General features: G+C 39.4%; 1 protein-coding gene across 11 annotated transcripts in view; it reads left to right on the top strand.

The window, feature by feature from the left end:
• The window catches only part of KIF1B (kinesin family member 1B), a 138,735-nt gene that overhangs the window by 59,905 nt on the left and 66,291 nt on the right, over nt 1–12,539 (top strand). For 4 of the 11 annotated variants that reach the window (XM_080656799.1, XM_080656804.1, XM_080656800.1 and 1 more), the window contains 4 exons: nt 976–1,017; nt 3,753–3,886; nt 10,630–10,709; nt 11,744–11,819. In XM_080656799.1, the coding sequence (XP_080512925.1) occupies nt 976–1,017; nt 3,753–3,886; nt 10,630–10,709; nt 11,744–11,819 (332 nt within the window). Of the gene's footprint in view, nt 1–975; nt 1,018–3,674; nt 3,887–10,629; nt 10,710–11,743; nt 11,820–12,539 lie in introns of all 11 variants that reach the window. The other 7 variants (XM_080656801.1, XM_080656796.1, XM_080656802.1 and 4 more) reach the window with 2 other exon arrangements.

Raw genomic sequence — 12,539 nt, forward strand, 5'->3', positions numbered from 1 at the left:
AGAGAGGAAGGATGAGAGGGAAGGGAGAGATAGAAAGAAACATCAATGAAAGAGGATCATTGATCTGCTACCTCCTGCATGCCTCCTACTGGGGATCAATCCCAAGACCCCAGGCATGTGCTCTGACCAGTAATGGAACTCTTGGGTCCTGGGTCAACACTCAACTGCTGAGCCACACCAGCCAGTCTGCTTCTTCCTTAACGTCTTCAAAAAACCGATGAAAACGATCTCAGAAGTTTTTTACATAGTATGTACCAGGATATCCATTTGAACTCATGAAATTAATTTTTCATGAATATATATCACTGCTTGTATTTTTGTTAGATTTCTGTTTTAGATCAGCAATGGAATTTATTTGGAACGTTAAGCTTATTCTCACTGAGAAACTAATTACTTCATAAAAATATTACTTGCAATTTTTGTTTTTGTGTTACAGGTTTCTCTGGGTTAATGTAACAGCAGTGACATGTGTGAATGCTCCCCACCCTGTTCCCTATGAACATATGAAGGGGAAAATATTTAATTGATCTCAAGTTCAAGAATTAGACTTCCAGAGAATGTTGTCTTACAGTGTTGTCTTAAAATGAATCTAATTTTAATGTAGTTCATTTGTCTTAAAATGAATTTACTCATGTCTGATTAGGCACTATGCCTAATCAGAAGTTCTCTTAAGTGAGTTAACTGGATTATTCAGGCAGAGTAGTATTTGGCTTTATTTAATAGAGCATATTTATGGCGTGTTTTTTTTAGTGTAAAATTAATATATTATTTGGAAGGCCTCTTCTGGTTTTCTAGTTTAGTTTGTCTTACTGATTAGCACGTAATTTTAGATGAATACAGTTTGTAAAATGATAATATATTCTGTGTTAATATTTTCATCTCCCCAAATGCCAAAATACTGCTCTGTTCCCCTCTGTGTCACTGCTGAACCTGAACTTTGATCCTTCTTGTATTTTCCCTCCTGCTTACCTTCAGTTGATCCATTGATCGATGATTACTGTGGAAGTGGAGGCAAATGTGTGTATTTCATGTATTGGTCATTCCCAGTACTCTGATTTGCTAGTCTGCCTCTGCTGGATTAACCTAAAATGAGCTTTGCATGCCAGCAGTTCTAACAGTGAAATCCCAGACAGAGCGTACTGTGTGTAGATTCAGAAATGATCCTAGTTTTGCCCTTATATATTTAGCAAAGCAATCTTTGCTGCATTTCAGTTTGTGTCTTGAATAAAGTCGAGAGGCTGAAGAATCTCATGTTGCTTCTACCCTTCAGTGTTTCTACTTATGTAATTAAACTAAATCCAGAGTCATAGGCAATGACAGCAGCTCACGCTTATGAAGTATATAACGTGTCAGGCCCTGTTCTGGTACCTTGGATATATTATCCCAATCCTGTCAATAACTCAAAAAGTTCCATTATGTCCATTTTACCAATGAGGACACTTTTACCAGGAGTGGTTAGTTGGCTGTTGAGATCCGACGGTTTCTGTGTGGTCAGGTTGGGTAGTGTAACTCAGAGCTCTAGCTTTTAATCATTATTACACCTTTTTTGCTCTTGATATCCTTCAAATCTGATTATTTAATAGAGAAATCCTTTTTACTTAGCTGTGTCATTCTGAGCTTTAGTGTGTATATAACTAATTAAAATCAGTCGCTTCGGGTTGGGAAGTGTCTGGGATTGAGCAGCTCTGTGACTGTTGGATTAGCATTCACCCGGATGAGGCTGAATTGGCTTCCTCCCTGTCTTGGGCCTCAGCTTGCTTGGTAGTTAGGTAAACTCTTTTTTTTTCTTTTTCATGAATTGCAAATTAAATTTTAAAAACTTATGTGAATAAAATTTGTGCTTGAAATGAGGATATTTTTTAAAGGATCGCACATTAATCTTCCCATATGTGTTCTAAGTTGGTGAGGAAATAATTTCTTACCCTTTTAAGATATTTTATCAAGGAATTACTGATTTGTTGGCTTGACAGTCAGTGAGGAAACCCATAGGAGAAACCAAATGTAGCCCTGGCTGCTGTGACAAAGCTAGGCCTTGCGGACACTAAACGTTCTAATTCAGAGTGGCTCTTGGACTGGACGGCTCTGTCTGAGATTTCCAAAGCTGCCCGACCGTCAAGGTGTGGGAAAAACACCTCATGTTCTCGCTCCTGTGCTCCAGAGGTGCTGCCAGCTTGTGGCCTCGCTCTTTCCTGAGCAGCTGTGGCTTCTCCCTGAAAACTGTGCATGACTTAAATTTTAATTCTGTGTCGTGCGGGAAAGCAGCCTGACCGCTTCTGAATTTCCGTTTCGATCTACGACACTTAATTCCTTTCAGGGCCTGCATGTGTCCACTGGACTTTCTAACTCCGTCCTTCCTACTCTACCCACCTTGCTGCCATCCCTGATGGCTAATTCTTTTGCTGCAGTTCCTATCCTCCTTTTAAAACTTGCTTGTTTTCCTGTGTTCTGTATTTGCAGATGGTGGTTTTCAAACTGTCTTGAAGCAACCACTAGTTTTAAAGGGGTTCAAGAACTGGCTTTGATTAATTAGACGTGAATAGGCCAGAAAGAACTTTTTTTTTTTTTGACTCTTTGTATTGACTCATATTCTTTAAGGAAAACTTGGTTTTTATATGAATTTTAAGCAATGTAGATTTTCTCAAATTTAAAAATGAGCTAATTTTAAAATTGGAATGCAACAATACCTATAGTTTTTCTCTGGTGTCTATTTGAGAAGGAAGATTAATAAAGAAAAGTACAAACAGCAAATTATTGAACTTTGTTGTTTCAATACACAACTTTGTTGTGGCTCATTTGCCAGAACTAAGTTTAAAAGCAAAATCTATAGCTTTATTGAAAACTTTAGTAAATGGAAGTGTGTCCCTAAAACTTGCATTTCATACTGGGAACTTGGCTTACAATGACTCATGGTCCTACTTTTAGGAAAGTGAGAGCCTTCCTTAGCAAATACTCAACCTTAATTTTTGCGTGCTCTAATGGATTAATGTAAACATCCATTTGCTAATTGCTCTTCCCTGTTAAGGCAGCCCTTAGTTCTTCACCAGGACTTAGACAAAATTCCTGTCATTTCTATAATTACCTCTCCTATTTTTAAAAAACGATGTATTTAAAAAATGCTTTTTGGCATATGAAATGTTCCTAAACAAAGGACACTACTAAGTATTCATATTTTTGTTTTAACTGTGACATTTTGGGGGAATTTTTGCTGAATGCTATAAAACACTGGGCCTGGCTGATATGTATTACTACTGATAAACAAGTGATCATCTTTTTTCCCTTACTGTGACAAACCATTGGGATTTCCGAGTAGTGTGAATCTAAGGCATTGTAGATTTGGAGCCACAGAAGGAATAGAAAGGAGAATGCCTAAGCATTATCCTTTGAGGCCCGACCTGATACAACAACATTAACCATGCTGTTATTTCTTAGTTTCTAAATTCAGAATTGGTTCTTAACCTCTAGGATGTCAGTGTTAAAGACAGACATGTTTTAGAACTGCCATCTAGAACAGGTACAACTTGTTTTTGTATTATAACATGTCTTCGTCTTGGCACTTTAATGCTTTCCTTTCTTACACGGGTGTTCCTTCCTGTTTTTGTTTTTGTTTTTTTCTCTTTCTCTGTTCCTTTCCCTTTCTTCTACTTTTTCTGCCTTCCCTTCTGTCTGTCTCCCAGATCTGAAAGATTTTCAGAACAATAAGCATAGGTACTTGCTAGCCTCTGAGAATCAACGCCCTGGCAATTTTTCCACAGCATCCATGGGGTCCCTTACTTCATCTTCATCTTCCTGCTCACTCAATAGTCAGGTGGGCTTAACATCTGTGACCAGTATTCAGGAGAGGATCATGTCTACACCTGGAGGAGAAGAAGCCATCGAACGTCTAAAGGTGAGTAACAATTCAGACTAAATGGAAGTATTCTACGTAGTTCCACAAGGCAGAATTAGAACTAAAAACCACTGAGATTTTGGTTCAGCATATGGAAGAACTTTAACTTTTAGAGGTATCCCGAAAATGGAATTTGCTACTTTTTAAGATAATTAATTTCTGTTCACCAGAATGCTTGACTCTGACATGGCCAGGCAGAGTGGGGGAGAGTCAAGGGCAGATCGTAGGCTGGCCTTGCAAAGTAACTGATAAGTACTTAGGTATGTCCATGAGTTCTGAGGTAGTTTATAAGTCACAGTGAACTTGTTTAGTTAGAAATTTAGTTGGAAACTAATTAATGAGTTGAAAACATTTGGTTCCATCAGAAGAATTTTATGTAGAGCCATGCATTTATTTAGTAAAACAAATATACAATCAAAAGAAAGCTTGTACATTGGAGTAGCTATCTACCAGGTTTATTCAGAGACACAGGAAGTGGCATCTTTTGGAAGCCCATAGACGGCCTGGAAACCTGCGGTCACTGCTGTGGAAGGCTGCCTCCTCCTGTGCAGGTCACCTGCCTGGCTCTCAGCTTAGCTTTCCCAGCCTCTTGCTGGCTCGGTCAGACACTTTCTTGCCTCTCTCCATGAATGTGGAAGTTAGGAACCGCAGTCTTCTGACTCATAGGTTCTTCCTCCCCCTCAGTGACTACAATGAAAGCAGACAGTTGTCACCTGTGGTGCCACCCTTCAAGTCACTGTGGCAGCATCACAGATGCTTTTTCTTTCCTTGCTTGTCACCTCCAGGATCATGGTTTGATTCATATCTTTTGGCCTTTGTGTTCAAAAGTGCCAGGGTAGGGACAACCAGGAGTGGGAAGAAACTGATTAAGGAGCTGGGAAGTTGCCATCATGCTGCCAGCTAATAGTCCTCTTTGCATCCACGACTGCTGCCCATTCAAGGACTGGGAGAGCAGTGACACTCTGACAGGTTAACAATTGAAAAGGTTTGCTGACATTTTCACCGCTAAGAGGAATTAAGCTTGATAGTTGAAGATGACAAATGCTTCCTTTTCGGTTTTCGGGTGAGGCTGAGAAAGATTTAACATAAAGAATGGCCTCTGCTTCTTAATCAGCCTACCTCCCTCCTGGGCATTTTACTCCCAAAATAAGGTGCTTTGGAAACCAGAGTAATGATCTTGTATCTTCCTCCAGAACATGTTAGTGGAAGTGGCAGAGGGAGAGGGAGTGAGAAATCCTTTCATGTTGCAAAGTGAAGAGAAATTTCTGCTGTTGTAAAATTGACTTTGAAACGTTACTGAAGTCTTGAGCGAAGCCCTGGGCAAGAAGGCTTTACTCGTGTATTTTATCGGGGAGGCATCAGTGACAAAGGTGCTGTGCAGGGGCCACCGTGGGAACGCGGGGCTCTGGGAAGGTAAAGGGAAGTCTCCCACTTCCTATTTAATATAAAGTGTGCTTTTTATTTGGGGATTTTGAATCTTACTATTTGCTTATTAAAGCCTTAGTGCACTAATGAGATTACACCTTCCTTTAAAATACATCTTGGCATAAAAGAGGAAATTCTTCCTAACTGCCAAGTGGGTCCAACTGAAAATAATGTTGAATGTCAGACTCTGAAGAATTAGATCATGCAGTGTTTTCCAAATAGTTTCTAAGGAATAACACTGCCATTATTCAGGGAACCCTCCCCCCAACCTCCCTACTTCCCACCACAAACAAAACAAAACTGCATTCTTCGTTTTAATGATCCTTTAAGCCAACATAAATGAAATCTTCCATTTTCCCTACCTTTAGGAAATAGCTTCTTTGCATTCGATCTTGAGTTTTTAATGTAGCATGGTAGTTCACTGAAGCTTAAGTGCCTTAATTCTGCTCTTGTTCTGTGAATGGGGAGAATTCCATTCTGGCAGACCTGCATTTTAATGCTGCAGGCAGATTACATCTTGCACCCACAGCAAGGCAGTGTTTGTATGATAGAAATGCTTGAGAATTCCTCATTTTTGGATTATTTCATTGTTGAGTGTGAAGGAGCTGCGTTCCTAAGACATGACACTGTAGGATAAAAATACTGTGATGGAAAACAGTAATAGAGGGGTCAATTCATTTTCCCAACATTTTATTTCCCTTTGCTTCTTAAAAACATGATCAGTTGGTAGACTATTTTTACACAGGATGTTGCTACTGCATTGTTCATTGAATAGTCTGTTTTCATATGGAAGAGGTCTGGCCATGTTACCCCATCATCAACATCTTGAGCCCTTCATAAATGTCTCTGGCAAAACAGAAAGACATGTAATTGCTTTCAGTTTTCAGTTGCAGTTCAAACTGAGTTGAAATGTATGTAATCTTGATTTAATTCCTATTCAGTAAATTTTCAAAGATGTAGCGATAGTCACTGTGTGGTGACAGTGGTGTTTGTTTATTAGCCTGACATCAAAGTCAGCACTGTGAGTGCCATTGCTTAGGCTTAGACTATAAATATCAGCAAATATCCATTACAGAAGCATGCAAGGGCTAATGCTGTGCTAGGCAGCCCCAGGGCCCCATACTTGGAACTCTTATGAAGCATGCTATGTTCAGTACAGTAAAACCTTGGCCATCTGATGGCTTCAAGGAATGTTTCATGGATAAGCACTAAACTTTTAAATATCAGAACTTAAACTAATTTTTTTTCATGGAAATTTTTCTGACTTGGTAGATTTCTCTGCCACCATAACTGAATCATGGTGAAGAGATTAAATCGTGTTTAGCCAGCCTTGGCTGGTGTTTCTCAGTGGTTAGAGCATCAGTCCATGCACCTGGAGTGTCGTGGATTTGATTCCAGGTCAAGGGCATGTACCTGGGTTGCAGGTTCCATCCCCACCCATCAGGGTGTATACGGGAGGCAACCAATCCATGTGTCTTTCTCACATCGATGTTTCTCTCTCTCTCTCTCTCTCTCTCTCTCTCTCTCTCTCTCTCTCTCTCTCTCACAGCCCTCTCTTCCTCCCTTCCACTCTCAAAAAAAAAAAAAAAAATCAATGGAAAAATATTCTCGCATGAGGATTGACAAAACAAAAAAATTGTATTGAGCCATATAAACATAATTATTAACCAGTGCTGTACACATAGCTAGACATATGTGATGTGACAGTAACGTTGAAGGACACCTGAGCCCAGCATTCCTTGGAGCTTAAAAAAAGTTCCTGATGTCACTCTGCTTTTCGGCATTTCTTTATGTGTAGTACCTGTAGGAAGGAAGGACCTTTTAAAGATTTGTCTCCTCAGCTCCTCATTCCTTAGCTGTGACTCCTCATTTTAGTTTAATCTTAAGTTAGACTTCTAGAGCGGGTTGTGGGCAGCCTGGACACCAGTGTGCCAGGCCTGCCTGCGGAGTTGATGACTCAGAGACTGAAAGCTGTCTTCCTGTTGGCATCTCTGTTTTATTCATACTGTTAGTTATCCAGGCTTGAAGAAAGAGTATCCTTCACCCTTTATTAAATAACTTATAGTGAGCATTTTTTTAGAATATTTTCTTTAAAGTCTTATCGATTCTGCCTTAGACCTGGCTCAGGAAGAATTGCGTCCTCAAGTTAAGTACTTAGTTTCTTTGATCCTCAGTTTCTTTATCCTTAGAATGATTCTGGAAAAAATGGTTTTCCCAGCACTGAAGTCTTGTTAATATGATACTCAATATCATTTTCTCTAATCTTTTTCCGAAGTTTTAAAAAAATAGCGTTCTAAACAATATAAACATTTCAACTTGAAGCTATGTTGAAAAATAAAAGTAGTACCTTCCTCAGCTTACTCATTACATCTTTTTTCTACATAGAGATCATATTTTGATTTACCCTCCAGGTGGGAAGTAAAATTAGAGAGGTCACTTTAGAGTTGGCAGCAAAATGATAGTGAGAGGATTTCTAGACAATAGTTTTGCTTCCTTAGGGTGAGTTTACAGTTGCCCCAAAATAGAGCCAGAAAAACCTCTGCTCTGACATGATCCTTTTTGAAAATCAACTAGGAAAACAAACTATTTCATGGGTCACTTTTTATTCCATAGCAAACATCAGTGGCTTATGGGCCATGCTGTGTACACTAAGCACTAGTGTAAGTGCTCCGGTTTGGTCAGGGGTATCATATTCTGTTACTTTGTTTTTGAAGTTGTCATTGTGAGACTGTAATCGTTTTTACCCCGCTGTCGTTAATAAACCTTAATGTCATATAGGTAGGTGCCAGCTTGTCTTGTACTTGCCCTTTTACAGTCATTTGCAGAAGCATTTAACACTCCCCTGTTAGAGTTGTAGAATAGCTTTTGTGACGCTTTATAGACACACTGTTGACCGCTTGCTACCTGGCATCCTTTCCTGGCTATCTTATTGCTTGCCAAAATTGTATGTTTTTTCCTTAGTTGCTGGCCTCTTACCATGGCGAGTTGGTTCTTCCTCACTTAGCTTTGGATTGGCACATGCATTGCTATCTTAGTCATTCCTATTAGAGAACTGTGTGGAGATGCCGTTCAGGTGGTTCTCAGCCTGTGCATGTTTGGAGGGTTAATGAGAGCCAATTGGATGGTTTGGTCTCTTTTTCTTCAGGCCCTCCCGGCCCCCTGCAGATTTGTTCTAACTTAACTGACTCCTTTCTTTCCCGAAAGTGCACCTCCTACGTGGCCCCCTTTGTATCAACCTTACTGATGCCCACGCCAGTTCTAAGTGTTACCAGTGTTGCTCTTTGCCTAGCTGAGCTAGTTGTAGCAGTTATTGTCCTTCTTTTTCTTCTCCATCATCATCATCATCATCATCATCATCATCATCATCATCATCATCATCATCATCATCATCATCGTGCTCTCCAGTTTGTTTCTCCTGACTCCTGCCCTCCCTTGCTTTTTCAGCTGCTGCCTTGATTCTTTACTCTTGGCTGTTTTACATGGCCCCGTGCAAATGCCAGACACCTAGGGTTTATTGTATTACATATTCACAGTTTCTTTCTATGTAATTACGTTTTGGGATCCCAGAGGCTTCTTATAATAGCCTATTAAATGAATCATACTATTTTGTGAACTATTAAGGCTTTTTATCCTTAATCACTATCACTATTATCATCACAGTGTTATTACCTTATCATTATTATCATCATCGTCTAACTTTCTCATCGTGTCTCCATGGTAGCATTTTCTCCTGTCTTTTGCGTGTGCTCATCTCCCATTTTGGTACTTGCTCTTCCTCCTTTAGTCAATTCCTACTTGTCCTTCATTCATTGATACGAGCATCACTCAGTGCCTCACCCACTTAGCACTTCAGTTCCAGCACTTAACACACAGCCCTGTTGTTCTCTTGTCCGTACCCACTCACAGTCCTTGAACATGCTGCTCTAGCCACACTGTTGGTCCTGGAAAATTCCAGGCATTTCCTACCTGTTCCCTCATGTATTCATTTGGCAGCTCCTGCTCACGTAGAACCTTGTCAGAGAGTCCTGTCCTGACAACCCCACCCCACATTGCTGCCTCACTACCCCTCCCCGACATTCTCTTCCTTCCTGGCTTTATTTTTCTCCAAAGTACTTATTACAATCCGCTCTACGATATATTTGACTTATTGGTTATAAGTGATTATTTCAGTCTCATTACTAAAATGAAAAGTCTCATAAAGGCAGGGAGGGATTTTGTTCCCTTCCATACCCCTAGTTGCCTAGAATAGGGCTTGGCATAAAATGGGGTTATATCTATTTACTGAATGAACTCATCATTAGTTACTTCTCTCTCTTTCCTTGGTATACAGTAAACTCCTTAAGAGCAGGAAAGATGTTTTATGTCTTATTTTTTGGCGTACACGAAACACTCAGCAAGAAATTAGAAGTTGTCTCTCAGCGGCAAAATGCTTTCAGTTGCGATTAATACTAAGCCTTTATATATTGGTCATTGGTTTGTGTTCAGAAGGTATTGTGTGTTGGGGGAGGAAAAATGTTTTTCCTTCTAATGTGGGCCCTGTAACAAAAGGCAGATGAATAAGAGAAAAGCATACAATTTATTTAACAAAAGTTTGACATGACACAGGAGTCTTCATAAGAAGTGTTAAACCCGAGCATTAAGTCTGATGAAGAGTGAAACGTTGTAGGAAAATGTGGTAGGGCAAAGGGGTGTGAGCTAAGAATAGGGAACGGGGAACTTATCAAGGCCTGTTTGTTCAGATTCCTCTTGGCGTCCTCTGTCTTCGGAAATGTGGGTGCTCCTTTCCTCCCGGTGTAGGGGACACCTCTCCTGAAGCTCTAATAACCTGCTTCAGGAGGAGATCTGAGTCCTTCCTGCACATACCATTTTCAGATTGCTTCAGCTCACGATATTTAGTTTGCCAAGACGCCATGCTTTTGGGGAGCATGTTCTGAACCCCATCAATGTTATAGCAAAATAGTGAAACGAAAGCAATTAATACCTTTGGGAACTTTATTCTTTTGGAGAAGTGGATGTCAGAAATAGTGCCTTTCATATTGGGGTGTTACTATTAATCTTTCCTCTACACACACGCATACACTATTAAGGTATTTTTATTAGGACTTAAAAAAATTCATATGTCTGGGATGGATTTAGTGTTAGGTCTGGTCTTTATGATTCTTTTTTTTTTTTCTTACATATTTAGAAAGGAAAGAATGTCATCATATTATATTCTGCCTCATGTTCTCAAAGGACATCATCTGCTTCTTGCTGTCCTTCCTGCGCATGCTGCGCTAAATTATGAGACTGCCACTTTAACTGTGGACTTCCTCCCGTAGGAATCAGAGAAGATCATTGCTGAGTTGAATGAAACCTGGGAAGAGAAGCTGCGTAAAACAGAGGCCATCAGAATGGAGAGGTCAGGAGGTTAAATTCTGGGAAGTGTTTAAATTTTCTAAGGAATTTTGATTACTTTTATAGTAAGAAAAGATAAAATAGAAGTTAAAAACAACCATCTATCCTAAAACAAAAAATAAATTTGGCTGGGGACTTATGGCCAGTTGAATTTATACTTTGAAATAAAATTCACATATTTAAATGTTCTCTAGGAAATCATGGTGCTTCAGTAGTTACCATACTGCGTGTTGCTGGGTATTCATATAAAAATGGAAGATGTTGGGGAATAAAGTTTTTAATTTGCAAGGAGATTGCCTAGATTTATAAAGCTATTCTGATTATTGTCTTTCAAAGTTTTATAGAACCTCTTGGTAAGAAATTAAGGAGTTTAAGTTGCAAACTTTTAAATTCCCTATTCTATCTCTACCCTGAATGTGAACATAACCCAGAATAATACATCTGCTATTGGAATAAATATATGTTTTTGAAATGTCGGTCTTTTCTCATCATAGAAATTATGCAGAAGTAAGTTTCAATGTATTGATACAGTAAATGTATCAAACAGAACTTTCTTACTTAATATAGAAATTTTAAGCTAGAATTATTGAACCAATATCATGCTGAACATGGCAACATAACATTAGAGAAAAATCAAGTTCATAGACGATACTCCATCTGTTAAAGTTCCTTTCTGATTGCTTTCCTAGATTTTGAAGAAATGGTTGAGTCTTATGTTGAGCCTTAAGGAATATCCCTTTCTTCCTTTTTTATACAAATAAACATTATGAATTATTGTCTACCTCTAATGTGAGATGAGACAGAATTCTTATTTGGGTGAAGATAACTTTATCTAATAGAGGAATATAATTTATTTAGAATGTGCTCTTTCTCTTAAAAATAATTTCTCTAATGATGAGATAAGCAGATTTTTTCACATGTATTACTGACTTTAAACATGGACAATTGTTTTTGCTTTGCTTTATTTTTCAATTCATATTAGAGTGATTTAATTGACATTTTGGTATTAGAATTCTGATGTGATTTTGTTTTTTCTAGAGAGGCCTTGTTGGCTGAGATGGGAGTTGCCATTCGGGAAGATGGAGGAACTCTGGGGGTTTTCTCACCTAAAAAGGTAGGAAATACTGTTGTGAAACTCAACCAAATAGAAACTTTTTGTTTTTCTAGTCCAGCCGTGGGCAAACTACGGCCCATGGGCCGGATCTGGCTGTTCTATCCGGTTCTCTTGCTCTCCCCTCCGCTCCTTTACTTTGAATTTATATTAGTTCACACAAACACTCCATCCATGCTTTTGTTCCGGCCCCCCGGTCCAGTTTAAGAACCCATTGTGGCCCTCGAGTCAAAAAGTTTGCCCACCCCTGGCTCTAGTCACTGGGGTACTTCATGTCTTTTTGGGCTGGCCCCTCAAAGCGCGCCCCCCCCCCCCTTTTAAAATCCTGAGACGTGGCCTGGCCGGTGTTGCTCAGTGGTTGAGCGTCAACCTATGAACCAGGAGGTCATGGTTCGATTCCTGGTCAGGGCACAGGTCCAGGTTTTGGGCTTGATCCCCAGTGTGGGGTGTGCAGGAGGCAGCTGATCAATGATTCTTTCTCATCATTGATATTTCTATCTCTCGCTCCCTTTATCTCTGAAAGCAATAAAAATATATTATTAAAACAAAATCTTGAGACTTGCCTTACTTAATTTCAGATATTTCTGATTTCCTCTTACAGCCCAAGGGCAGCCTATTATGTTTATAGTTTACAAAATAAAACTCAAGGCAATAAATCTGTACCTTTTGGTCAAGATTCAGCATGTTTAATCTTCCTCATTGCTGCTTTCTCTTAAAGGCCCA

The sequence above is a fragment of the Plecotus auritus genome (assembly GCF_963455305.1).
Source record: "Plecotus auritus genome assembly, chromosome: 2".
NCBI lineage: Eukaryota > Metazoa > Chordata > Mammalia > Chiroptera > Vespertilionidae > Plecotus > Plecotus auritus.